At 46.0% G+C, this 27948-nt stretch overlaps 1 protein-coding gene across 3 annotated transcripts in view; it reads right to left on the reverse strand.

The window, feature by feature from the left end:
• The window catches only part of STXBP1 (syntaxin binding protein 1), a 128803-nt gene that overhangs the window by 18581 nt on the left and 82274 nt on the right, over positions 1-27948 (reverse strand). Inside the window, exons 14-19 of one of the 3 annotated variants that reach the window (XM_029612834.1) lie at positions 26635-26773; positions 26083-26192; positions 14221-14322; positions 10769-10854; positions 9590-9744; positions 6475-6604 (exon numbers count right to left, since the gene is read on the reverse strand). In XM_029612834.1, coding sequence (XP_029468694.1) covers positions 6495-6604; positions 9590-9744; positions 10769-10854; positions 14221-14322; positions 26083-26192; positions 26635-26773 — 702 coding nt within the window. In that variant the 3' untranslated portion in view covers positions 6475-6494. The remainder of the gene's footprint in view (positions 1-6474; positions 6605-9589; positions 9745-10768; positions 10855-14220; positions 14323-26082; positions 26193-26634; positions 26774-27948) is intronic. The other 2 variants (XM_029612835.1, XM_029612836.1) reach the window with 2 other exon arrangements.

Below are 27948 nucleotides of genomic sequence, written 5' to 3' on the forward strand. Positions count from 1 at the left end.
CACACCTGGGGACGCAAGTTCTTAGCTCCCCAAAGAAACCATAGAACATCTGGATGTGCAGACAGAGAATACCCTTGCACCTTATCCTGGAGACAATGCAATTTCTCTATCTGGACTCTCAGAGAGTTAAAGGAGAGTTTCTTGACCAGAACCTTTTTGTGGAAAACCAAAATATGCAACACCATAGCCTGAACAGGCTAAGGCTGCACTCTGTCAAAGCAGACTGTTGGAAAGGTGGACCCTTTAGCCGAGACGAAGTTGTAGCTACCACCAGGAGAGGGCCCCTGTTGGTCCTTGTTGTCGGGAGGCGGTTCAGGAGAAGAAGACCCAACAGGACCTTCACCTATACCAGCCCTCATTCCCCACAGGTTGAGCCCTTGGTACCAGGGCCGGCAGGACTTAGGCGCGGGTCTCTCAAGGCGTGGAACTGTAAGATGAGAAGCTGAAGCAGTGTCGGATGGGCCAATGGTCGAGGCAGGCAGCGGATGAGTGGAAACAGGAACAGGCCAGAGGTTGGGGCAGGCAGCGAACAAGCAGAGACAAGAGGACAGGCAGAAGGTCAGAGCAGGCAGAAATCAAGCAGAGTCGAGATACCAGGCAAGAGTCAAGGCAGGCGGAGGTCAAGCACAATCAAGCGAAGCAAGGTCAGAACCAGAAGATCAATCCGAAGGGACGAGGAGCAAGGCAGGGACTGGAGGCGAGTAACAAGAACGCTGGAACCAGGAGTCAGAAGCAGGAGACAAGGCAGGAATGCTCAGACAACTTGCACTCAATGGATGAGCAGGACCTATTGCTGAGGCAAAGTGATGGTAGCAGGGCAGGGTATATATACCCAACCTCCCTGACATCATCTTCGTGGGCCATGGGGAACTTTCCCGCCACTGGCCCTTTAAACTGCCTGCAGAGGCACACGCGCGTGCCTAGGGAGCAGGATGCAGAACTTGGCGGCGGCAGGTGGAGGTGCTGCGTGAGCAAGCCGCTGTAGCGGTGGTCGGCATTGGCAGTGGGAGGCGGTGACGGAACGAGCAGGAACGGGCCTCCTGCCTGCCCAGGTAAGTGGACCCAGTCGTGGTCTCACAAGGCCGGGGATCCTAACACAGACCAGGACTCGAAGATTCTCTAAATTCGCACATACGTCAAGGATGTAGAAGGTCGCCTAGCCTGCAATAAGTTGGAAATAACCACATTGGAATATCGCCACTATCTCAGCCATTTCCTCTCAGAAGCAAAGCTGCAAGAGAAGTGAACCCCCTGTCCCAAAAATATTGGGTCCCGGTGGAAAAATGTCAAGTGATGTCTGAACTTCAGGGGCCCGTCTATGGCCATGCTGATTACATCTGGGAATCAAGGTTGATATGGCCACTCTGGAGCGCCTGGATGTTTCTCTATCCACCATAATTCCTTGTCCACCAGAGGCCAAAGAGGGAAGAAAAAGAAGAATCCCTTGAGTCCACAGCAGCACCAGAGCTCCGATTTCTTCCATACCGTGTTCTATTTAGGGGCTGTAAAACTGTGACGCCTTGGTGTTCTCTTTGGTCGGGATACACCCATCTTCCATGATTGAGACACATTGCTGCTTCCGACAGCTCCCATTCCCCAGGGTCTAACTTTCTCTGTCTGAGAAAATCCACCTGAACATTGTTCACTCCGGTGATATGAGATGCTGCCAGCCGCTCCTATTACTGCTCTGCCCAAAGAATCAACTCCCAGGCTCTCGAGCCACTGCCTGATTCTTGTTTCCACCTTGATGACTGATGTAGGTCACCACCATCACATTGTCTGATAGGATCCATACTGGATGGCCATGTAACCTTGGCAGACAGGCAAGCAATGCGAAATGCACTGCTCTCATCTCTAACCGAATGATAGACCATGATGCCTCCTGTTTCGACCACTGGCCGATTGATCTTGCCACATCACCCTCCATCTGGAGAGGCTTGCATCGGTGGTGACTATTATCCAATTTGGAACCTCCAATTCCGCATCACACATAATGAGATTGGTCTAAGTAAGCCACCCCCTCTAACGGAAGAGAAAGATGAAACTCTTTCAATAACGGATTCCAGCAGAAGAGCCCCCTGCAGAGGCTGCATATGTGCGAACGCCCAATGCATTAATTCCAATGTTGATGCCATAGAACCCAGGACCTGTAAATAGTCCCAGACCATGGGCACCGAAAGCTCTAGCAGAAGCCTAATCTGACTCTGCAATTTCAGCAATCTCTCTCCAGGAGAAACACTCTCTCTGCCAGCGTGTTGAACTGAGTTCCTGGATAGTCCAGTTTGAAAGAGGACTAATTGGTTCGTTGTTAGGATCACCAACCATTCTAGAGACTTCAAGAGCTTTGGTACATTTTGTACTGATTGTCGACAGTGGTCCTCTGATTTCATACGAATGAGCGAGTCATCCAGATATGGATGCACTAACACACCCTCCTTTTGCAATGCGGCCACCCCCATCACTATCATTTTGTTGGAGCTGTTGCAATCCAAAGGGAAAGGCTTGAAACCGAAAATGTTCTCTTAGGACCATGAACCTCAGGAATCTCTGGTGCTCCAGTCTGATGGCTGTGGGCAGATATGCCTCTATCAAGGCGAGAGATGCCAAGAATGCTCCTTGCGTACCACCACAATGAAGGACCTCAGAGTTGGAACTCAGAGTTTCCATTTGGAAATGGGGAACCTTGAGAGCTGCATTTACCTTCTTTAAATCAAATATCTCTTGAATTGAATACAGAACAGAAAGAAACAGGACGCTTAACTTAAAATTGACCTCAACCACACTAAGCTTGTTCAGAGTCTGAGCCAACAGACTGGCCACGCTGAGCATGTTCAGGTTCTGAGTCAACAAACTGAGCAAGACATCTCTGAGAAAAAATCTGAGCAGAGTCCGAAGCAGCTCTCAATCATATGAAATTTCTCCCTCTTCAACAGGTGAGAAAACCAATTCCCCATCAGAATCCTCCGATGTCTCATGATCCACACCCCCTTGAACATTACCAGGGGCAGCATCCCTGCGGCATTTGCCCATGGTGTCAGATAAATGGGAGACCCAAGAACACGATCCCTACATAGTAGGTTGCTTCGCCTTTGCTGGGCACCTCTGTAGAAAGGTCTGCAGGCCCTGGAAACATTCCACCTAGGAGGAGGAGGATGGATCTATGCCGGAGCCCATAGGCTCAAACTTGCTCTCTCCAACTTCTCTCTCTCGGGGTTGCTTCTGCCCTCGGGAACAAGGGAGGAGAACTGACTGTTGCCTCTCCTCCCACTTCACTCCACTCCAGAGACACCATAAGCCAACGGGATGTCCCAACATAGGCAAAAGCTGTAGGAGTCAAATTGCTTTGAGCATCTAAACAGCGCTGACACAAACTGAGAGAGAGTGAGGACTAAATTGCTATCAGACGGCAAGCTTCACAAATAGCAAGATGCTTGGACCTATTTGTCCCTGGCGCCTAGCTCTCCTGAACCTTGGCTCTAGGCGGCCTCCTGCATGCACACCATTGCCACCAGAGTGTACACACACCCCTCTCCAGGACACGCACAAATACATGCTCAAGACTAGGTTGCGGTCGTACACGCACAAGTACATGTGCAAATACACGCTCAAGTTTAGGTTGCACTCATGCGCACAAGTACCTGCGCAAATACGCGCTCTAGTCTAGGTCATGGCCTTAGATGCACAAGTTCTACACAAATACATGCTCGTCTAGGTCACAGCCGTATGTGCTCAAGTCTAGACCACAGCCTTACGCACACAGGTCCCTGCACATGCAACTGCCATGCGGTGAGAATGCACGCACACTCCTATGCATGCGGGAAAAGAACCACTTCCACAGCCTACCTTCAGCACATTTAGGTCCAGATCCGTTCAACATTTGGTACCAGAAATCATTGAAGGCCTGAAGAGCTTCTCAACAACTCAGGCCTCTTGACTGGCCGAGAATCCATAGAGACTGGGTCCAAGAGCCAGCATCCCACTAAACAAGCTTTGCACATAAGAACCAGAGACTCCTCCTCGGTGCAAGTACCTCTCTGCACTTCCGTGAGACAGGGAACCATTTACAGCCTCAATTTTTAATCATTGTCTTAATAAATGAAATTCTCCAAGTCTCTTTTGCTCTGTATGTTTGTCTTGATTAGATTGTAAGCTCTACTGAGCAGGGACTGTCTCTTATATGTTTTTTCTACAGTGTTGCATATATCAAAATAGTGCTATAGAAGGGTTAAGTAGTAGTAGTTGTACTTTAAAGCCCACACACAACAAGCCAACTTTCAAGTACAAAACTGAAAGTGAAAATTAGTTTGTTAAGCAGCTAACCATGCACACATACATTTAGAGAAAGTAATCCTAAACAGAAGGGTAAACTGCCTAGAGCAGCTAAACACTTTGCTGGGCAGACTGGATGGATCATTCTGTTTTTTTATCTGCCATCATTTACTATGTTACTATGTATAAAGCTAGATGTGTTAGCAGCATGCTCTCTATGCACATACAGGTGAATTTTCAAAGGAGTTACACATGTAAATGTAACATACTTTCGTAGCAGTTTTCAAAAGCCATTTATCCATGTTAAGTGCACTTAATGTGGAGAAAACCTACTGATAATTCAATGGCATTTATTATAACAATTTTCAAAAGCTTACTTTCATAATGTGCACAAACTTGGCCATGTAAAAAAGAGGCTTTTGGGGAGGTAATGGTAATGTGCATTTGCACATGTACAACCCAGTTTCAAGTGTGTGAATGCTTTTGAAAATCAGGCCAATAGCTTTTGAAATGCAAGGTATGTGCGTACATCTAATAAATCACCTCCCCAAAAGCCTCTTTTTTACGTGGCCAAGTTTGTGCACATTATGAAAGTGATTGAAAATCCACTTTCCCACATATGGACAATTTCTGCAGTTAACTTTATTTTTACCCATGAAAAAGACTTCTAGTGACTTCATATACTAAAGTTTTTTTTCTCATTTTGAGGAAAATTTTCTAGCTATTTATTAAAATATTTTATATATTTTTTTTATTTTATTTTCATTTTTAAATTTTGATTAATTTTTATTTTGCATTCTTTTATATTTTTCTTTTTGTATTTTTTTGCTTTTCATTCTTGTATATATGTCTAAATATTTATATAAAATGTGCATGTTTATTCTTTCATTTTTAGTAATCACTTTATTATTCTTTTTTTTATTTTATTTTAAATTTCTTATTGTTCACTTTTTTCCTATTCCTCCCAGTTTATATTCCATGTGGTTTTGGGAGCAATTTCTCTTATTTTTATAGGACAGATAGGGCTACAAGTTCAGATGCCAAGGGGGATAAAACCAGGACTGGATCAGCTTGCCAGGGTTGGCTTGGATCAGGAGGCAATCCTAGAAAGGGATAATGAGGCTTGTGCCTATTGCAGGAGTGACCAACGCCAGTCCTCAAGAGCCACAAACAGGCTAGGTTTTCAGAATATCCATAATGAATATGCATGAGATAGATTTGCATGCACTGCCTATCTCATACATATTCATTGTGGATAATCTGAAAATCAGGCCTGTCTGTGGCTCTCGAGGATCAGAGTTGGCCATCCCTGACATATTATAATGAAGATGATAATGTATTAAATAGATCCAAATGAGAGCTAGTCTAAACCCTGAGTAAAGGGAGTTTATTTGGTTTTCCAAAGACATACATTTGGTTTTCCCAGGAGAAACAGGGTTTCTACGCTCTATTTCAACATAAAATCTAAATAATTTTATTTCTCAAGATCATCCTATATCTTTCTTTCTAAAATCTTTCTAAGGCTCAAATTTGGGTGAATCACACCTGTTTATTTTACATGGGAGATACATATGCCTGGTGCTGCTAGCTCATCCAGGTCAACTTGAACAAGCTGAGCCAGTTCTGGTTTTTCCCCATTGTATGCATGGAATTGTAGTTCTGATTTCCCTATCAAATGTAGACACTACATTTCCAAGCATGCAATGGAGCCGAGCTAGGTCTGAGTCAGTCTGTTCAGGTTGACCTGCCAGAGGTGAGCACCCTACACAAGCAGACGGCATCCAGGCATTTCTGTAGAATTCAGCAGAACTGAAAACCAGGACCAACTACAGCTGCCCATGATGGCCTGCACCCTCTATTAGCCTGACCTCAGCTGCTCCCTGCTCTTACTTGCTTGGCTTCCTCACATCTATAGGTCAACAGGGCAACCTACTTTGTTAACCCTCCACTTCCAAAACGCCCGTCACTCTCCAGCTACTCCAATAAACTAAGAAGCAAAGGGTAAGCAGAAGACGGTTTGAGGACAGGGTGATAGGCATACATCATTTGACACATTTTCAATCACTAGTAAAATAAATAAATAAAAGCAAAATAACCGCAAGCATTTTCTCATCGAAATGACCAAAAATGAACAAGAGTGACAGAATAGTCAAAGAAACGCCTTCAGAGTGGAAGAGTTTCTTTCCATAGTAAAGCTTCTTTTACTTTTTTCTCTCTTTTGGCTCTCACTCCATTGTGGGAGCCTGATCCTCAAAAGACACCCTAGTGGACTCCCTGAAGTCTGGGTGTCTCAGGTCCATGAGAAATTTGGTGGGAGTTAGAATGTGAGTAGAACCTGTGAGAGAACAGAGGCGGGCTGACTTCTTTGCAGAGAAAGACATCAGGATCCAGCATGCCATAACTTACTTTGCTCTTAACGCTTTATTTACTGATACCATGACGTCGATGAGGATGTGAGAGACGGACAGACCGACAGACCCACGCGCAGCGAGAATGAACATGTGGAAGCAATGCTCATGCGCTCTTGGATGAAGCCAGCCGGGGTTTTCTGCGCTTTACCCGTGGAGCTCCCTCAAGCTGCTTTAAAGAGATCCTGGCAGACTTTGACTAAGGTGAGAAGATTACTCTTTGGAAGAACTTATTCTGATTATTTATTATTTATTTTTTATTATTTCTGAATTTTCAGCTCCCACTTCTAAGTATTCTGGGCTTTGCCGGCGCCGCTATTCCTCTTGAGAAGGCAGGACTGCAAACCCTAAAATATGCTGGCAAAAAGAATGAAAAAAACGGAACTGAAAAACAATTGTCTTTTTAAAATAAGGGGAGCAACATGATTCCAGGTTTATCCTGGTGGGGGTCTCATCCTGATAGGGTCCAAGGATCCATTTCCTAAGGAGCAGAGAAGCCGTTTTTTTATCACTGAATGTTACCAAACTTTCTGGGAGATTTTGGGAGTCAATCCCAAACTTTCTGGGAGATTTTGGGAGTCAATCCCAAACTTTCTGGGAGATTCTGAATACATAAAAGGCCCCTTGGAACAGGAGATGGATTGACTCATTTGTTCCTTGTGACCTGGACCCAGGCAATCATTCTCCACCACAGTGGAAAAGCGAGTCAGAAATAGACTTATTCTTATTTTCAAAGTCCTTGTTTTATTTTGTTTTTAATTGGAGTACTGTTGGGCTGTGTCTCAGTGTATCCTGGAATCCCCACCCCCCACAGCATAATACTCATTTCTACCTACGGGGAGTTTGCTTTTCTTACTGGTGCCAGGAAAGGATCTCTCCTGGGGCATATACTTCAGCTTTCAGCTCACAATAGAAGGTGCTCAGGAAGTTTGAGGGAGACGGAGCTATATTAATAGACCCCTCCATGCTGAAAGATAAAGGTGATCACACAGCTCCATGTCAGCAAAGAGAAACTGAATCAGTCCCGGCTTTACACAAAGTGCAGGCAAGGATTTGTAGTTTCAGTTGTTTAAGAAGCAGGAGCTATAAGCCCCTTCTTGTACTGGGTGAAGAACCAGGGCAGGCTCAGCTCCCCAGCCCCCCCTCCCCCCCCCCCCCGGACTTGGAGCTATATATATATATATATATATATATATATATATATATATGATAATTGTAGTGTACCCCTATGAAAGATTAGCAAACTGCAGAACGCATGGGATAAATATTCCAGAGACTTGGAGGGCATGCTGAGGAATGGGAGAACAGGGAATAATGGTAGTAGAAAGATACCATTTACTGTTTGTGCTCAAGACCTATGGAGAGTAGGTCTCTCTGGTTGCAATTTAAACGTGCCCAGGCCAGTTACTGATCTATCATATTGGACTTACTGTAGGTGACTAAAGAATAGCCCAGAGATACGCCTAGCCTCACCATCCTGAATCTCTTTAAGGGAAAAGTAGAGGACGGGGAATCGGCCTTTAAAACAGCGAGGGAGCAGCCCAGGGTTAAGCAGCTGTGACCCCGGGAGAATTCAAGATGCTTTTATCACAACATGCAAGGTTTAGTTAACAGAACTCACACATCGGACATTAAACTCGGATGAGAACATCGACAGGATATCAGACGGCACTGAGAAATGGTATTGAAATCATCAGATACATGATAGCGAGTCCCTGCCATCAAAATCCAGTGAGCAGAAGACAGAAGGTAGGCAGAGTCTGCCAGTGTATCACCTCTTTGTCGGGCCAAGCAGTACAGCAAAGAAGAAGCAGAGCCCTTAGTTATCAGTTAGGACCCGTTCTCAGCCTTCTCACTAGCCCTGCACCTACGGACTCTGCAAATGACAGCAGCAAACCTACAGTCCTGTGGCTGTGCCCCTGTCAGGTAGAGGGCCCCTTGTGGCCTGTGCTACTGTCAGGTTTAGAGAAGGTCTCTTGCAGCCTATGCTAGTGTTAGGTATAGAGACGGTTTCTCACAGCCTGTGCTCCTGTCAGATACAGAGAGGACCTCCCATGGCCTGTGCTACTGTCAAGTATAGAGAGGGCATCCTGTGGCCTATGCTACTGTCAGTTATAAAGTGGGTCTCCTGTGACCTGTGACCCTGTCAGGTATAGAGAGAGCCTCCCACAGCCTGTGCTCCTGTTAGGTATAGAGAGGACCTCCCATGGCCTGTGCTACTGTCAAGTGTAGAGAGGGCATTCTGTGGCCTGTGCTGGTGTCAGGTATAGAGAGAACCTCCCACAGCCTGTGCTCCTGTCAGGTTTAGAAAGGTTTTCCTGAAGTCTTTGCTACTGTCTGGAATACAGAGCATTTTCTATGCTTTGTGCTCCTATCAGGTATAGATAGTGCCATAATTTGTGCTAGAGTCAGGTATAGGGAGGGCCTTCCACTATCTGTTACTGTATGGTATAATGAGGGACTCTGGCAGTCTGTGTCATTGTCAGATATAGAGAAGGCTTTCCACAGTTAGTGGAAGTATTAGATATACAGAGGTCCTACTATAATTTGTGGCAGTGTCATGCAGGGAAAATGTCTCATTTGAACTAACTGTATACACCAGACATTACCTGACTTCTGAACAGATGGAATTCTGCCACTTTTGTAGCACTATAACTCTTCCCTCTCTTCCAACCCAGACCCCACCTCCTGACCAGGAAATGTTCCTTGTAAAAAGTTTTTACTTTTGATACATTGAACCCAGCATCTTTTCCTGCCCAAGTCTGCAAACTGGATTTGTCACAGCGAGGAGCAGCCACAGAAAGACGTTAAAAAAAATAAAATCATTCGGCACAGGATGGGATGAAGCGATGTGATGAGCCTGAATTTCATGAAGCTGCGCCTCTCTCTGCGTTCCGCTGGCGGGCACTCACCTATTAGCACCTCCCACTTGCCATTGGCTTGCGACACCTCATAAGCGCAACGCATCTCACTGAAGGCCACGCCTCCCAGGATAAAGATGATGACACGGGGCCCGGTCCTGTACTCCCCAGGGGCCTTGTTCTTGTGCCAATGTCCGTAACGAGCACTGAAGGTCAAATTTAATGCCACAGTCACCTCACAGAACAATGTTTGGAAAGCACAAGATAATGCTCATTCTCTTCCAAAGAACAAGGCCCAAAGAAGGCGGCGAGATCCTCACCTCAGGTCATCTGTCCCTAGGGCAGTTGTTTCCAAACTATGTCCTCCAGACTCTCAAAAAGGTCTGGTTTCCAGGACATTCATAATGTATATTCAGAAGCTATATTTGGCTAGGGTAATTTGCACATTCTATTTACCCTAAAAAAGCAGACCTGGCTGAAAGTGTTCAGGTCTGACTTTAAGAACTACTGCAGTAGACACATCTGATATTATTAGCTTATACTGGCAGTGATGCACAGGGGTGAAATTTGAAGACATACCTCCACCCTTCTCAGGGAACCTTCAGAAATTTACCTCCACCCTTCTCAGGGAACCTTCAGAAATTTAGATGGCAGCTTTATGGAGCAGGGAGTTTTATTATGGGATTTATCATGTACAGTGCTGTATTCACTGACAGTATTTTACAACTATTACTATTAATGTTCTGCCTGTCATGATGGTCAATGAACTGCTGCAGTTGCAAAGGCCAGTTAGACATATGGGATTTCACTCATCAATATTTAAAATGCAATGTCACTTACATACTGAGCTCTGCACTGACACCACTTCAAAACTAATTCCCAGGAGACAGGCAGTAACTCCATGACCAGGAGCCACAGGACAGATGTTCCCTGAGAAGAGGCAGTAACTCTGTGACCAGGCATCATGGGACAGATGTTCCCTGAGGAGAGGCAATAGCTCCATAACCAGGAGTCACGGGACAGACTTTCTCTGAGGAGAGGCGGTAGTCCCATGACCAAGAGTCAGAGAACAGGTCTTTCCTAAGGAGAGGCAGTAACACCATGATAAGAGTCACAGGACAAACTTACCCTGAGAGGAGAGTAAATTTACAAGCTGCCCAAATGCAGTAAAAACAGTTCCACAATGCCCAGGTACGAGCAGAGCAGTGAGTGCGCTCCAGCGATACTTACCTGACAGCAGTGGTGCCGTAGGAGGTGGATGAGCGGGTAGAGATGTAGGGATAGTGTTTTGTGTCCAGCTTATCATCAATGATGTCCTGTGCAGAGAAACAAGAGATGAGGGGTCAAAATGGAGCAGTGCACACCAATCTGAGACTGCAACACTGAGCACTAAAACTGGTATATCTTGGGGCAAGGCCTCCAGTTTCCTCTGGACTGTATCAGAGTCCATTCTCTCTCACTGTGGAGGCTTTCTGAACCCAAAGACTAAACACACCAGCACGAGAAGCTGTAGAGAGGACAATTTCTTGATCATTGATGGAAATAGCTTGGGGGAAAGAGTTTTTTAGGGGAGAGGTGGAGTTAAAGCTTATGGTCTCAACCAGGGCCAGATTTAAGATCTGGAGGCCATAGGCAAGACTAGAGACTAGATAGTCTCTAGTCTCCCTGCTGTCTGGTGGTTTCCACCAGACAGCAGGGAGATGGAGAGTGGGCCAGAGTGTTACAGCAGGATCCCTTTGAATCAATGATGGAACATTGCCCTAAAGCAAGCAGGAGTAGGCTTCTCTTTGGCTCAGGTATTTGGCACCCAAGGCAAATAACCTGTGTTGCCTGTGCCTAAATCCGGGCCAGGTCTCAAGACTGGAAACTGTGTACCAAGAGGTACCCGGGAGCACTGTTGTGGTGCTTACAACCCCATTACAGACATGACCTGTAAAGGACAACGGTAAAGAGGCAGTGAAACACTTTTTGACATGTTACAAATGAAGTCGTTGTTCTTATTCTCCTAAGTTATAAGCATGACATTTGTGCTTCAGTCTTGTACTTGTTTTCCTAGATAAACAGATGCTGCAAGTTAGATAAAGATGCTGAGCTACAAGGTTACAGAACATTTTTGAACAGCGATGAGGACATTCCATCTAACTGCGAGCCATAGATAACATCATTTACATATGAGGCGATGATAATTAGCATGAAGACTGAGAGCAAATTACCATTTGTCCATTTAGATTATTTGTTTATAATAGAAAACCAATCGTAGAAATTTTGGCAATTATGTAACCTAGTTCAAGAGTGGATGAAACAAGAGTAGAAATCCTATATATAGTCTTGCTATCAGTAAAATCACTTGAGAGAGAGTGTTATATTGGTGCTTTGCTTAGCATGCTGCCTTTCTCTCCAAGGTATACCTTATATTATTTTGTAACATTCTAATAAAATAAGTTTGTTTTCTTCACAGCTGTTGGCTTTAAGCATTTTATTTCAGTGAACCACATCAGCACAAACCCTGAATAATGGACAAGCTCAAGAAGAAACAGACGCTGGTAAAACAGTAACCTTGTGACAAAAAAGAGGGAATTTGCACCTGAAAAGGGAGAGTTGGCAACACTGTAAAAATGCTGAAAAGATCTTCCTCCACCACCTGCTCTCTGATGAACTAGAGAGATCAGACTGCAGCCAGGAGAATGTCTGGTGCATTTGGGAAAAGGTCAAAAATATATTTGTTCCCCATATTTATTTACTACCATTACTGTTTGTGGAGTTACTAGATGATGCCTTCAGGGACAAGAGGTGGCAGGTTTAGATGAATCACCCTGCACTAAGGGACTCGTTCTGGTTTCACCGAGAGCAGAAGTGCTACATATCCACCTCATTCATGACCGGACACTGGCAGTACCCCTCAGACTCTCCCTGATAGTTCAGTAAGAATACCGCTAGCTACTGAAGAACAGTGCAAAGGATGGAGCAGCTCAGCACAGTTGTGATATGTTGCTCTTTCTACATGTTAATGTTTGGACACGGTTTAATTCTGAATCTTACTGCTTTTTACATTTATTCTCTGTGGTACTGGGGCTGAAGTGCTTCTGTCTCAGAGTAACCTGCACTACATGTACAGTCTCATTTTCATTTATTCCACTCACATAGGTAACTAGAGTACAAAAAGAGCTGAAACATGCTTTCATTCTTTAAGTACCTACTAAGTATCTAACAGTGACTGTAAGCTTTACTGCACCATAAGTGACCGCGGCCTCCGGGTGCTCCGCCTGCTGAGACTCGGAGGGCGACAGATCCATGTTTTCCTGTAACTGCTGCGCCCAGCGCAGTGACGCACAAAGCATAAAACTGCTGCAAACCAGAAATAGTGTTTCATCTCCACCCCCCCAACTTCTCCACATCCCAACCAATTTCTGCTGTCATACTGACTTTTCCGCGCTACTTGGCTTTTCAAGTTCCTACTTTGTCCACTTCTTAAAGATCTCTGATCAGAATTTTATAATTATCGATATAGAAGTTGGTGTCCCTCTTTCCTATCTTGAGGTTACTACAGGGCCCATGGAACACAGCAGCATTCATAAAATTGCCTACATATTATTCAAAAAGCCCTTAAAGCTGGGCTTCCCAAACCTTTATCCAACGTGACCCCATTTTCCCACTTGAAAATTCATATGATCCCAGAAGATGACCAAAACAAACTAGAAGCAGTGCAGTCCTCCTCTGCAATCACCCACGCCTCCTCACCTTTCCTTGCACTTCAGTTGATTCCCCTCTCAACCTCAGACCTAGGCCTTCTCTCTCAACCGCCATCCCCTCCAGCAGGTCTCCTTTCTCAACCTCCCCTCCATTCCTCACCCATACTCTCCAGCCTTTTATACATTCCCCCAGCTGATCCTCTCTCACCCCAAGCCCTTCTTTTAACCCCCAACAGATCTTCTCATCCCATCCTCTAGGGGGAACATTTTTCTCTTTGAGTAGGTTCAGCGGTGGAGAGGGAAGAAAGAAGCAGTGGCAACGTCCATTGACCCCCATGCACACCCGGCCCTCCCCTCCCCTCATGGCTCGTCTCAAATCTGTTTCAAAAACTGTCCAAAGTGAGCATTCAGTATCAAAACGTTCAATGTAATATATAATTTGTAACATGAAGGACGATCATAAACCTATGCTCAAGTTACTTAATGATTTTTCAACTTTAAAGCGTATTCGGATCCTGTTTTAAATCATTGGTCCACTTCAATATGAGGTAAAAATGATTATTCATTTTTTAACATTTTTTTTATCTTGCAAATAAAATCGGAAAGCATGTAAATAACTTCCCTGCATATCTTTAGGGGGAAGATGGATTCCTTTCACCAAAAGAGTGACTTGCCCGAAGTGATATCACATTTTGTCTGTGCTGCAGCAGGGGTTCAATTCACAGTACAGCGCGTTCAGATTTCCCTTGAGTTATTCTCTGGTCCATTGCCATGTTCAATTCAATCAATGGCCCTACACTATTGTGATTGTCATCCCCCACAGTTTGGGAAGCCCTGCCTTAGAGTGCATGCAACCAGTGGCCTAAAATCTATTGGGCTTACAGCTAATAAATGCACTGGAAAGCCTTCTCAAAGTGAGCAAAAAGGACTGATGGGGTGGTTCATGCTGCGTGCTTACAGGTCAGCCAGCTCCACCCATCCTGCTGCACTCACCTCCATAATGTCTTTAACCACAGGGGTCCATCGCGAGAGCTGGTAGGTCTGCTCGCTGATGCGTTCCTTCCGATCTGGCTTGCTCCTGCGACGCAAGGTGGACTGGACACAAAGAAAGGTTCAGTAAAGCTGAGGGCCTCAAAACCAAGACAATGATTTGCAACTCTATACAGGTCTATGGATTTTCTGCACAATAAGCCTGTGACTTCGGTGCCACCTCTCCCCCTTTGCTGGGCACTAGCACTGCACAGATTTTACAAAAAATACCCACCTTTAAAAGAAAATCTGTTGAAGAACTGACAAATGAGGAGCTGTAGTGTGTCTCAAACCATTGTTATGCAAGTAGTTCAGTGGAGTCACAATTTTAATCCCTTCTACTTGGCCATTTGAGTCCATACTGACTCCTGTCCTGCCACCCAACCTTGACATTTTCCTCCTTCAATCCTTGTTTTATTTCCATTCTTCTCTTACCTCTGGGCTCTGCCTCCTTTCCCCTAATTGTCTCATTGCATCATTTCTAACTATTGTCCTATTTTTATTTATTTATTTTACATTCCGCTTTTTAGCACTTCAAAGTGAATTACAGTCAGGTACTCTAAGTATTTCTCGTCTTTCTAAAGTTACAGGGTCTTGCAGTTTATTGCTAGCGCCCTGACTTTTATTCCCCCCTCTTTGTTCCTGATCCCTTTTGGGCTGAGTCTGGCCTTCATCAATTATTGTTTTAACCATCTCCTGTCATTCGAATCCTGCTAGATGTGTCATCGGCTTTTGACACAGCTGATCATTCCCTTGAGAATATCAGGAAGAGTCTTTGACCGGGTTGCATCTTATCTAATCCTTCATTCTCTGTTATTTTATGATGACTCCTTTTCTGATCCTTTTCCTCCTGCAGTCAAGAGTCCTGCAAGGATTCAGTTCTGGGTCTCCTCCTCTTTCTTGTGTATGTGTCTTGACTAGATTGTAAACTCTACGGAGCAAGGACCTTCTCCTATGTGTGTCTGTACAGCACTGCATACATTTAGTAGTAATATAAAAAGAATAAGTAGCTGTAGTAATATAGATAGTATAGTATAGCTCCCTTTCAGTCATGCAGACCCCCAAAGAAACCTTTAGTTAGTAAGAGGGCTTATTCTGCCCACTTCACTCCACCAACCAGCAGACGTGTGAGGAAACAAGAATGGAGCTGCTGAGAGTAAAACTAGAATTCAAGAAGGCCTGGGAGAAGCAGAGAGAATATTTCATGCTGAAAAGGTGAAGCCAAAACTGGTGATTAAAGCAGGCTCTGGAGTACTGAAGCAGGTATCAAAAACAGGAAGACTTGGAGTTCTCGCTCTGCCAACGATGCAGAGGCTGGTGGCACCTCAGAGAGTAACTGATTTATTGAGGCGCGAGCTTTCGAGGGCAAGAGGCCACTTCGCCAGATGCAGGTGTCGTTGGTTTCTCTGCTCTTATATTAAAAAATAGCCTGGAGAGAGAAGTGCCCAAAAGGGTGACTGCATTAAATGAGGCATGTCAAATTATCTATTACACAAATATGTAATGGGTGATCAGCAGCACAGCTAATTGGGATAAGTTCTGTACTGTGAACCATAGAATAAAAGGTAAAAGTTTTAGAAAGCTGCCTATTATAGGCAACACCATGCCATGCACACCCGAGACACCGCAGTGACCGACTATCCAGTCAAGCACAACTGCTACTGAGCTCTGCACTGGATCAGTTCCCCCACACTGGGATGTAACAAGGCCACATTCTAATCAGCAAAGGGGAACTGATCCTTTTTAAAAAATTATTTATTACGTTTCTGAAGTTAACAACTCAAGATATCATATCCATCAGCAAAGGAACAGACTCCAGACAAAATGAAAGGAAAACAAATCAAGATACACAAAACAAAAACCAGCATAATTATCTTTTCCTACTGAAAGCTGGAGTCATTAAAACTGATCCACTATTTCAGGGGGACAACTTGTAATGTAAAAGAATATAATTATACAAAGAAACAAAAGCATAACCGCACAGGGAGAACATAGCTTATACCTTAAATTTCACGCTAATAGCTGGACCTAGGAAGAATTTAAAGGAGGAAGATAATACACTACATAGTCTTGTCTCATAGAAAAGCTTCCAATTGTTTCGGTCTACAGAAAACATAACAGCTTCTCTTGTTATATCAGGAGACATCTGCATGGGAATCTTAAAAGAACACCTGCCCTAAGCAGTAAAACTTTGGACTTCAATTCCAAAAATCTTTTCCACCTTTTCTGAGTCACTTCAAAACATCAGAGAAACCCTGAACATATGGCAGGAAAACCATTTTTAAAACCCACCCTTTGTCTGGAGCCAGAATAAAATTAACTATCAGAGAAGAATTAGATGCTAGATCACTGTTGGATTCCTCCAGTATATTGCATATATTAAGGGTGTCTTATGAGGACTGAGGGGCCTGGCTCACTTCTATTCTCCTTCACTTAGGGCAAGTAACACACATTAGATGTTGGTGGGGGAAGGGTTTCTGCTGGTATTATAAGACCCTCAGGAGCCGATGCAATACAGTGCGCTCAGCCGAGAGCACTGTTTAACCTGCAGTTGGACGCGGGTTGTGAAGGCACTATCTAATCCACTTATGCAATAAGAGTGAAACTAATAGCGCTCATCTCATGCAAATGCATGCTAATGAGGCTATTAGTTTACCACCTGAAATGCAAATATAAAAAATGTGCGTCTAAAACGCACAGTTTTGTGCTCAGAAATTAATGCCTGCCAAGAGCAGGTGTTAATTGCTGAGCGCTCCCAAAAGTTGTACAGAAAAGCAGTGGGAGGAAGGAAAACTTAAAAAGTTTTACAAAAAAAGAGTTTAAAAAAGTGCCAGCAGACAGGTTCGGGAAACCGACGCTCAGTTAACAAGTGTCCGTTTCCCAAACCCGTGGCTGTGCGCCGATTAGGAAAATGGATGCCGATAAATTCAGCATTGGTTTTCCTAACCGGTGGATGGCCGCTGACAGCCGACTGCTCGCGCGCTCCCGCTGTCAAGGAGACGTTAGGGGCGCGCAAGTGACCTTAGCGCCTCCTTGACAACGCGACCCCTAATTTAAATATTGCGTGGAGAGGTGCCGGGGGGCACGCTAGAGAAGCGGGCGCTGAATACTCAGAGCCCGCTTTCCGCATTCTTTTTTTGTATCGGCCCCTCAGTCAGGTAGAGTTCTCTAGAGCAAGGCTTCTCAAACCTTTAGCCAATGTGACCCTAATTTAGCATTTGAAAATTCACATGACTCCAGAGAATGGCCAAAACAAATTAGCACTTCACTCTCAGCCTCACCTTTACCACCCTCCAGCTGATCCTCTCAACCTTCACCCCCCTGCTCTCCAGAGGACCTGCATTCTAAACCAGCTGATCGCCTCTCTTAATCTGCACCTCTCCAGCTGATCCCCTCTCCCAACGTCTTACATCTGCCGGCTCCTTTTACCTTCCCAGCCCTTTTCACATCCCCCAGCTGATCCTCTTTCACCCACAAACCCTTCTTAGAACCCCCAACTGTTCCTCTGCTTTACCCTCCTTTTCACCCCATCCTCCATTCCACCTTCACTCTCCCCATCCCTATCACTGCTCAGCCTCACCTTCTCCTCTCTAATCCTTCCTTCATATCCTCCCAGCTGATCCCCTCTCATGCCCCAGCTCCTCTTTTATATCTTCCAGTCAATCCTCTCGCACCCTCCACAGCCAACCCCTCTACCGCAAAGCCAACTCTCAAACCCATTCTGCATCTGATCTCACCCATCAGACAGACCCTTCTCAGGACATCCTGCTGGGCCAGGGCCAGTGGCAACATTTTTCTTTGGGTCCTGGGCTAAAGGTGGCTGACAACTGGTGGGGAAGAGAGGGCTGGCTGATGACATGTGGGTGAGGGGAGAGACGCCCTGGTAATCTTCATAAGCTCATGCGCATTCAACCATTCCCTTCCCTCCCCTCCTCAGCCCGACAATGCAAGTGGCAGGAGCCTTAGTAATGAAAGTCGGCACTGGGCCTGGGAACCAATGCAAGCTCACAGGCCCTGCAGTGACTCCAATCCCTCCTCATGGAGGCCTTCCTGTTGCCGCAGAAACTCATGAAAAGTTGGGGCCACTGCAGAACCTGTGAGCGTGCGCTGGAGCTCAGGCTCCATTGCCTCAGGTACAAACTTAGACTGTAAGCCCTCTGGGGTTAGGGAAATACCTACTGTGATATGTCAGATTGAATGTCAGTATATAAAATTAAATAAATAAATTAAATAAAATATATAAATAAATAAAAATATCAGGGAGGTCACTTGATGCAGTGAGAGCGAGCGGACATCTCCTGCTTCGCTCCGGGGCCCCACTCCCTGCATCGCAACCCATCATCCTCTCACTAGCTAAGTGGTGGCCAACCTCCCTACCTTTGGACACCGGCTGTTTTCCTTCATAGTGTGCCTTGCAGCCTGTCGAAAAACCTATCAGATGGCGACCAAAACGAAGACAGCCGCGGGACCCATTATGGGGGTCCCACCGAGCCCTCCGGCGTCTGCTCCCGAGCCGCCCGAAGGAAACAGTTCCCTCGCAGCCACGATCCTAACCGCGCTAGATGAGAAGCTGGGCAAATTACACACCCGATTTGACAATTTGCAATCCCTGCTTTCGGAACACACGCGGCGGCTGACCGAGGCAGAGACGCGAGTTGGGGCCGGTAAAAATCCCGAAAAATCCGGCAAATGTCTGGGCCCGAATTAACCAATTGCCCCCCGTCCAAGCGCATAGTGGTCAGTAGAGAGATCCCCTTCGCCCGTTTTGTTAGGTTGACTAGCGTTTTGCCCACCTTATTGCTGTATAGGAAAAAGTGTCCCTTGTAATACATCAAGCCTTTCTTCGCCTGTTGGTGAAGCAGAGGGTTCAGAGTGGCTTGGATCTCGAGGAAGGCTTTTTGTTTAGTGTTTAGGGGTCTGCGTCGTATTGCTGTTTGGCCACGTATAGCTGTTTTTCTAGAGTGAGTATTTCTGATGTGAGTGCCTTGCGTCTGTGGGCCGCAGGCCCTGGAGGTGGAGCTACAGACGGTGCGAGCTGCTTTAGCCAGACACGAGGGTAAGCTGGAGGACTTAGAGAACCGCTCCCATCGGAGCAATCTCCGTCTAGTTGGCTTCCCCGAATCCCTTGTGGGGAGGGAATCGGGGTCCAGGCTGGGGGACCCTGGTCCAGACAAGGCTCGATAGTGTTTTTATCTCTTTTAAGTTTTACCTCCTGGCCATCCCTTGATGACTACCCCAACACCCTGGGTCACTTGGAATGTGTGTGGCCTGGGCTGTGTCACGAAACGCTTTAAAGTACTGCAAGCATTGCAGCGCTGGCAAACACAGCTCGCAACGATTCAGGAGACTCATATGTCCCAAGCTGAACACCAGAAGCTGTGCCGTCAATGGGTGAGCAAGGTGTTTGCTGCACACGCTATGTCAGGGAAAGCGGGGGTGGCAATTTTAATTGGGAAAGTGGTACCCTTTCAGGAGACGCAGGTGCTTGCTGACCCAGAGGGCCGATACGTGATGGTGGAGAGTACTCTAGGGGGGAGGCCGCTGGTCCTCTGCAACATCTACGTGCCAAACCAGAATTCCATACGTTCTTCACCCAGTTCACAAAACGTTTAGCCCCATATCACCACACGTCCGTAGTGCTGGGAGGGGATTTCAATTGGGGACGACAGTCTGGATAGAACAATCCTCCCACCAACCCCCCACCCCCCCAGCACTCACACAAAGAGGTGCCCTACGTGTGCACCACCCTGGATTTGATAAGATAGCTGGCGGGCTCTCCACCCCCTAGAGCGGGAATATACACATTTATCACAAGCCCACGCATTCCAGTCTCACCTGGACTATACGCTAGTAGATAGGGGCACATTCCCCAAAGTTAGGGACTCCCAGATAGGTTCCCTTCTTATATCTGACCACGCTTCAGTCTGGATGGATTTGGATGGCTTCCAAGAGGCCTCCACCCAGCGCATATGGCATTTTCCGCGATATCTCTAGAAAGACCAGGCGTTTCGCTCCTACTTAAAGCAAAAATGGCAAGATTATGCGCAGCTTAACGAGGCACATGTTGACTCCCCTGTCCTCTTCTGGGAAACCGCAGAAGCAGTGCTCAGGGAAGACGTAATTTCGTATGCGGCCCACAGACGCAAGGCACTCACATCAGAAATACTCACTCTAGAAAAACAACTATACGTGGCCAAACAGCAATACGACGCAGACCCCGTGCCTACTAAACAAAAAGCCTTCCTCGAGATCCAAGCCACTCTGAACACTCTGCTTCACCAACAGGCGAAGAAAGGCTTGATGTATTACAAGGGACACTTTTTCCTATACAGCAATAAGGTGGGCAAAACGCTAGTCAACCTAACAAAACGGGCGAAGGGGATCTCTCTACTGACCACTATGCGCTTGGACGGGGGGCAATTGGTTAATTCGGGCCCAGACATTTGCCGGATTTTTCGGGATTTTTACCAGCAGCTTGTTATATCTTCCCCTTTTTCAGGCATGGCGCTATTTATGAAAGGCCTTCATGCTCGACAGCACAACCTCCCACTATCTCCCCATATGTGACAATCCTGCCTTTGTACCTGGGATGGTCAGGAGCCCTTTTTCACAGTGGGCCGCATGCGGGCTTGAATGGGTGGGACAACTCTTCACGGAGAATGGAGAGCTCAAGACCTTCCCTGTACTATGCGCAGAATTTGGTCTTCCCGCGACGCAAATTTTTGCTTAATTACAGCTTCGCAGTTATGCTCGCACGCTCCGAACCCCCGACTGGAACAGTGCCCAGCGGGACTCTCTGTCTGATGTCCTGGACACAGCTGACCCAGGCCCCTACTCTATATCCTATTACTACCAGCATCTGATGCAATTGAAGCCCTCCTTAAATTTCGAGGGGCTTCTCCTATGCTGGCAAGGCGAGCTCCCCTTAGATATGACTCCGGCACAATACGCCCTCAGCTTCAAGCGCATACCTACATTGGTGAGAGGCCAGGACTTGCGTGAAGCACAATACAAATTCCTCTTGCGTACTACAACTCTCAGCCCCGAGCGCAGCTTATAGGTCTTACTAACTCCCCTATCTTCGAGAAGTGTGCGCTTGCGCCGGGTACCTTGGGTCATAAATTCTGGGGATGCCCCAAAATTCAGACTTTCTGGCGAGCGGTTAGAGCCTACATCTTCCAAGTGACTAACGTGCAGTTACTGGCCCAGGCACATGTACTTCTTTTTGATCAGCTGCGGGGAATCGCACTGGGACAGAGATACATCCGGCTGTGGATTTGGAAAGTCCTATTCTTAGCTAAAAAAATCCATCCTCCTGACTTGGGTGGGCTCGGACCTGCCTACCCTGACACTTTGGAAAAATCAAATCAACCTGTTATGCCTGACGGGGAAGGTGGCGGAACGCATTGATGGGGTTCGTAAATCTAAGCCCTTTCTTCCCACCTTGGACGCCTATATCCAGTCGCTGCCTCACGGGGCATGTAGTTTAATACTGAACAATATGTCCACCGACTTTGCCTCTTAGATTCCTCACGCTGTTGGTTTATGGTGCTTAGTTCTCAGTTGGGCCTACAGGGTGGGTGGGTGGGATGCTGGGTGACTGCCAAGGGGGGGGGGGGGGGGGTACAGCTCTACAGGGGGGGGCTGAGAAGGACCCTTCAGCCTCTCCACGTATTTTGTGTTTCGCACCAGGTATGTTCAAGGGAGGGGGGGGGGGGCTATGGGGATGGATGTTGGGATCTGTTAGGCATATATCGCCAAGTTTCCTTCTGTATTGTATTCTCATCGTTGCAGTGTTTGCCTTGTGACATGCAAGTGTGGTTGATTATTTGTGAAAATTAATAAAAATATTTAAACATAAAAGCCTGGGTGTAATTGAAACAGAGAGAGCATGAGTGTGATTGAAAGCCTGAGTAAGAAAGAGAGAGCATTGTGTGATTGAGAGAGACTGGTCAGAGAGGTGACGTGTGTATGTGATAAAGACTGATCAGAGAGATGTCTGGTATGTGTGTGTGTGTGTGTGTGTGAGAGAGAGAGAAAGACTGGTCGGGGAGATGATTGGTGTGTGAGAGATAGAAACTGGTCCTGAGGGTGTGACTGGTGTGTGTATGTGTGTGTGTGTGCAAGAGAGAAGAGACTGGTTGTGGTCCCTAAGGAAGAGGACCGTGAGGACAGCTTCAGCAATTACTGCTGCTTCTGGTGTGGCCTCCAAGGGAAAGGAGTAGGAGAACTGCTGGAGAGGGTAAATAAAGGTGGCTTTTTAAGTTCATTTTTCTTGATTGACTGCCATTTTAATTATTGGCTACTGGCGTTTGTAGAATTTTTAATTGTTAGATGTTGTTCTGTTCATCAGCTGTTTTGAAAGATTTATTCATATAGTTTTACAATTATTTCTGTGTGGAGATCTATAGCAGCTTAATATTTGTGGTTTAATATTTGTAGTGTTGCCTTTTTATAGGTAGGGTTGTTCCATTTGAGGGCATGCCATAATGCAGGTATAACTGTGCGGATTAGTTTGTGTGCATTATTGCTGATCCTGGGACTTTGTTAAATGCTAGATTTCTGTTTCTATTTCTCCAAGTTTCCTCTGCATGCAGAGTGGCTTTTTTGGGGTTTTCATTCCAGTTTGTCTCCATATTTGTAATTTGTGGTCTTTCTGTATTTGGTGAAGGTCGATCTTGTGTGTATGGCTGAGGTGAGGTATTTAACTAGCATGTAGGCTAGGAAAATACCTCACCTTATTTGTTGTGTTTTCTCAATAGGACATGCATTGGTGGTGAATTGCTGTCTTTTTATAAGTAGGGCTATTGTGCCTGGTAGTAGAGGGAGTTTGTGTTGCTAGAACTGAGATAACACCAGAATATCTTTTTTGTATGGTGAGTTGTACGGGGAATGTTCTAGTTCAGCTCTATACCCATTGCTGAGGGTTGGGGGTGGGAGTGGGAGTGGGGTTAGCTTTGTGACTGTCATGTGTTCAATGTGTCACACTTGTGGGAACTATCTATTAGGTGTGTCCCAACAGAAAAAAGGTTGAGAACCACTGGTATAAGTTATATGGCTAACTTGCTCTGCCTCTAATCTGCCCAGTACATGCCTACTTTTTGTGCGTTTAACTTTTAGCCATATAAGGGACTTATACGGCTAAGCGGCAGCCGCTGAACATAGGCACAGATTCAGTGGCTGCTACTTAACAGCATAAGTCCCGCTTATCTGGCTAAATAGTGCTGCACAGACTTTGAATATCGCGCGCCCTGTGTGTTTAGAAGAAAACAATGATGCAGTGCATATGTAAGTGTTTATTTTATTTGTACTAGTGTTTGAACTACGCTATGGGGTAGATTTTAAGAGGCGCGCGAACAGCCTACTTTTGCTTGCGCATCAGACTCAAGCAAAAGTACGCTGGATTTTAGTAGATACGCGCGGAGCCGCGCGTATCCACTAAAATCCGGGATCGGCACGCGCAAGGCTATCGATTTTGTATAGCCTGCGCGCGCCGAGCCGCGCTGCCTCCCCCCGTTCCCTCCAAGGCCGCTCCGAAATCGGAGCGGCCTCGGAGGGAACTTTCCTTTGCCCTCCCCTCACCTTACCCTCCCTTCCCCTACCTAACCCACCCACCCAGCCCTGTCTACACCCCCCCCCTTACCGTTGTCGGGGGATTTACGCCTCCCGGAGGGAGACGTAAATCCCCGCGCGCCAGCGGGCCTGCTGCGCGCCGGGCCGCGACCTGGGGGCGGGTACGGAGGGCGCGGCCACGCCCCCGGGCCGTAGCCACGCCCCGTACCCGCCCCCAAAACGCGGCCGACACGCCCCCGAAACGCCGCGTCGACCGGGCCCGCCCCCCTCCGAAAACCCCGGGACGTACGCGAGTCCCGGGGCTCTGCGCGCGCCGGGAGGCCTATGTAAAATAGGCTTCCCGGCGCGCAGGGCCCTGCTCGCCTAAATCCGCCCGGTTTTGGGCGGATTTAGGCGAGCAGGGCTCTGAAAATCTACCCCTATATTTTTATTGCATTTTTAAAAAAAAAATTTTTAAATACTTGATTACCTATGGCAATCAGCTGTTCATGTTTTTGGAAGCTATTCAGTCTTCCTTTCCAAAGTTTTAAGATAAGTATTATGGAGCTGAGATAACAGTTCTAGTTTTTGATATTTGCAAAAATGAATCAACAATGGAAGTAGTCAGATTCAAATTTGAGAAGCTAATGACCTTCCATATGTCCTCCAATTAGATTTTCTGGGGGCTGGGTCCACAGTAGAGACCAACTTAAGAAAATAGGGTGGTAGGGGAGAGCTTTCCATCCCAGATCCCAAATTGTTCTCACCCTTAGAAATAGAAGTTGTTAGTAACATCTTAGCTCCAGCTCCTTCAACCATATCACCGACTTTGGGGCTAGCTGTGTGGGAGAGTACTCCTCCTCCCCCAAACATACTTTGATTCAAAACATCTGGCACAGCTCCAGCTTTTCACCAGTGCCTTTCCCCTGAAGCTCCAGTGGTGTATGTGGTATCACAGCAGCGCCTGCTGTGAGTAAATCACTGGAAGATCTCATCAACAATCCCTGGGGTTATAGGGTGGTCTCCCTGGAAGACAGAGCCATCTGAAACCAGCCCAACTCCATCACCATTGGTTGCAACCCAGGTCTTTCTCCAGCTGACTTTGGGATGGCAAATTTGTCAATCTAGCCTATAAAAAGAGTCATCTTTGTAGAGGGAAACACACAAGGTTGTCCTTTGGACTCTCCCATGTTAAACTTGGGGAAGAAAACATTTGCAAGAAAAAAGAGAGCCCTGCCAATGCCATCTGCTGTCCACCACTCCCTTCAGGACCAGTAATTTATCATTTAAAGGGATTGCCTAGTTTAGATCTCAAACTGAGTATTACTTGGGCATGCACCTAATTAAATCTCCACAGTATGCCTACCACCATGTCATATGCTACGTCAGTCTGTGCTTTGTACCTCCATCTGACATGTCAGGGGTGGCCAACTCCGGTCCTCGGGAGCCACACACAGGCCAGGTTTTCAGGATATCCATAATGAATATGCATAAGATAGATCTGCATATAATGGAGACAATGCATGCAAATCTATCTCATGCATATTCATTATGGATATCCTGAAAATCTGGCCTGTTTGTGGCTCTTGAGGACTGGAGTTGGCCACCCCTGCTACCCCCTGTTTGTGGCTCTTGAGGACTGGAGTTGGCCACCCCTGCTATCTGTGATGGGCACCGATGTTTGAAACTGGTTACTGGATATATCACTAACAGTAGACTGCCCAGCTTCTCAGCACTTTAGTTCTGTGTGATGGAAGGGAGGGTTACAAATGATAGGTCAACAACTTTAGCAAGGGCCTACTGTAATAAGGTCACAGCCTATCAGGATTCAGTATGCCCATTTCCTGAATCCCTTATAAATTCTGAACAGCTACAATTAGAACTAAGAGCTGCATATTCTGTTATGTACGTGATGACACAATGTTTACTGTAACCAAACTGGCCCACAGCAAACACAGTCCAGCACTGGGAAGAGCCAATAAATGATGCTGAAGAGACACACATCTGATAGGAATATAGAGTATGGAGGCAGTTAAAGACCATAAGGCCCAACCCGTCTGCCCAATGCACTTCTTGTTGCAATGCCATAAATCCCAGTTAATCTCTGGCTTACCCTTCACGTCTTTGCATCTAAGGATTTTCTGTGCTTAGCGCAGGCTTTATTGAATTCTGTTACTGCAGTTAAGCAGTGTCATTGGCTGTGACCTTAAAGTAGGATCCAGATCAGGTGTCAAGAGTGTTTTGTTTATGCGGGATAAGCTTTTCTGAGCTTACATCTGTGATGATAGGCACTCCAAGATGAGCCATGTTCGTGATGATCTCGCTGTCCTCTGGGGGAATCTGGGCATGCTGGATCAGTTTGTTCAGGTTCTCCTCGGTGATGCCTAGGAATGCAATCACGGAGAAGCCATATCCAGATCACCAGCTATTACCATCATTGTAATCTCCCATCATCATAGCAACAATTACTGTACCTTCTGTCACCATCACTATCACCTGAGAGCACCAATTAAACCAATTACTTTTAGTTCCCTTATATCACCTTTGCTCACACTGGTTCTTTAGCAGCCCCAAAAGTCAAGAAGCATGGCATGTGATTGTGCCACTTCCTTTATAATAATATAGTGTGTCTGCTTCATTGCCCAACAGTTGAATTCACATTATTAATCAGTTTAAATTGCTTGGTCTGTCCCATTGTGCCAGTGGGTTGCCTCTCCTGGATCATTTTTCTTTTAGTTTGGGACTAATTATCTTTCTTCCCCACAAACAGAAATATCTCCTTTTTCAGCCAACAATTCTGGACCCTAAGCAAACTGGTTTTCCTACCATTCTTTAAGATAATGTAGAGGAGGATGATGCGGATTTTATCGTAGGTGCTGACATTTCCATCCAGCAAGATTGGCACTATGGCTCTCATTGGGTCTTTGATCTTCTCCCCCTCGGCGTCTGTGCCCATGGCCAGGTCCTGCAAAAAATAGAGGAAGGCACACCCAAACACTGATTTACTTAAGAGTAAGAAGTTGCAGAGCGCTACCCTGGACTAGGTCACCACAGTTATAGTGTCAAGTCATTTATTTGCTCTTAGGCTCATCGTTAGGGTGCTGATGAAAAGGGAGAAGGGAGAACTTCATTGTGCATATCCTTAAACTCCAACTGGCTGTGGGGTCAACAGGACAGGTTTGGGAAGCAGTGGACTAAGTCCTTATCTGCCCTCCTAGTCAAGGTTTCTAGGATCTGGTGGGCCTCAGTCTTTAACATTACCTCTTCCAATGTCCCTCTCCTTTGCCAGTGAGCTGTGCAATATTTTTTTTAGTTACTAGAAAGACAGTTTATATTAGACCTATGAGTATGCCCAAATACATCACGCTGTCCTTTTATCTGTAAAATATAAAAAAATCCATTGTCAGCCAAAATCCTGGTCATAAACTTTCTGGGCCAGATTTTCAAAGTGACTTACATGCACAAGACCCCGCTTTATGTCTGTAAGTGGTGCTTTAAAACTCAACCAGGGTGTGTAAAATGTAACGCAGTTTCACACATACTTTTACATGCACTGGGAGCAGGCCTTCCAGAGGGTGGAGATGGGGTGAGGCTACAACTTATGCACGTGCTTTTTGTATTTTGGAAAGTGTGCGTGTTAATTACAACACCCTGCTTGAAGTAGCTGTAAATTTGTGCGTGAACGATTTCATGCACACCCAGACAATTAAGGAAGGATTTCAAAATCTTCGGTAATGCCTTTGTGTACACTGTATATGCAGACTTTACCACTATGTGGGGAGTTATAAAATTACCCTCCGTCTGGTGTATGTGTTCAAAATACATAGGGGCAAATTTGAATAAGTTGCATACCGACAAAGCACATGGGCAGTTTGTACTTGCATAATTTCAGTAAGCTTTTTGAATAGAAACTACCTGGTTCATTTTATTTTGAATTCCCTAAAGATATATGGCTGCAAAAGTGCCCATATACTTAGCAGCTGCTATTTGTGTGGCTGGGGTTTCAGCAGGGGTGGATTGTGGGAAAATAGTGGCCCAGAGGATTTTTCTCCATACTGGCCTATGGGTACCCAATTACACATACAATTTGGTGAGTCACCAAATACAGAATAAAGAGACCATAGAATATACACAGAAATG

This window comes from Rhinatrema bivittatum, chromosome 8 (genome assembly GCF_901001135.1).
Source record: "Rhinatrema bivittatum chromosome 8, aRhiBiv1.1, whole genome shotgun sequence".
In the NCBI taxonomy this organism is placed as follows: Eukaryota; Metazoa; Chordata; class Amphibia; order Gymnophiona; family Rhinatrematidae; genus Rhinatrema; species Rhinatrema bivittatum.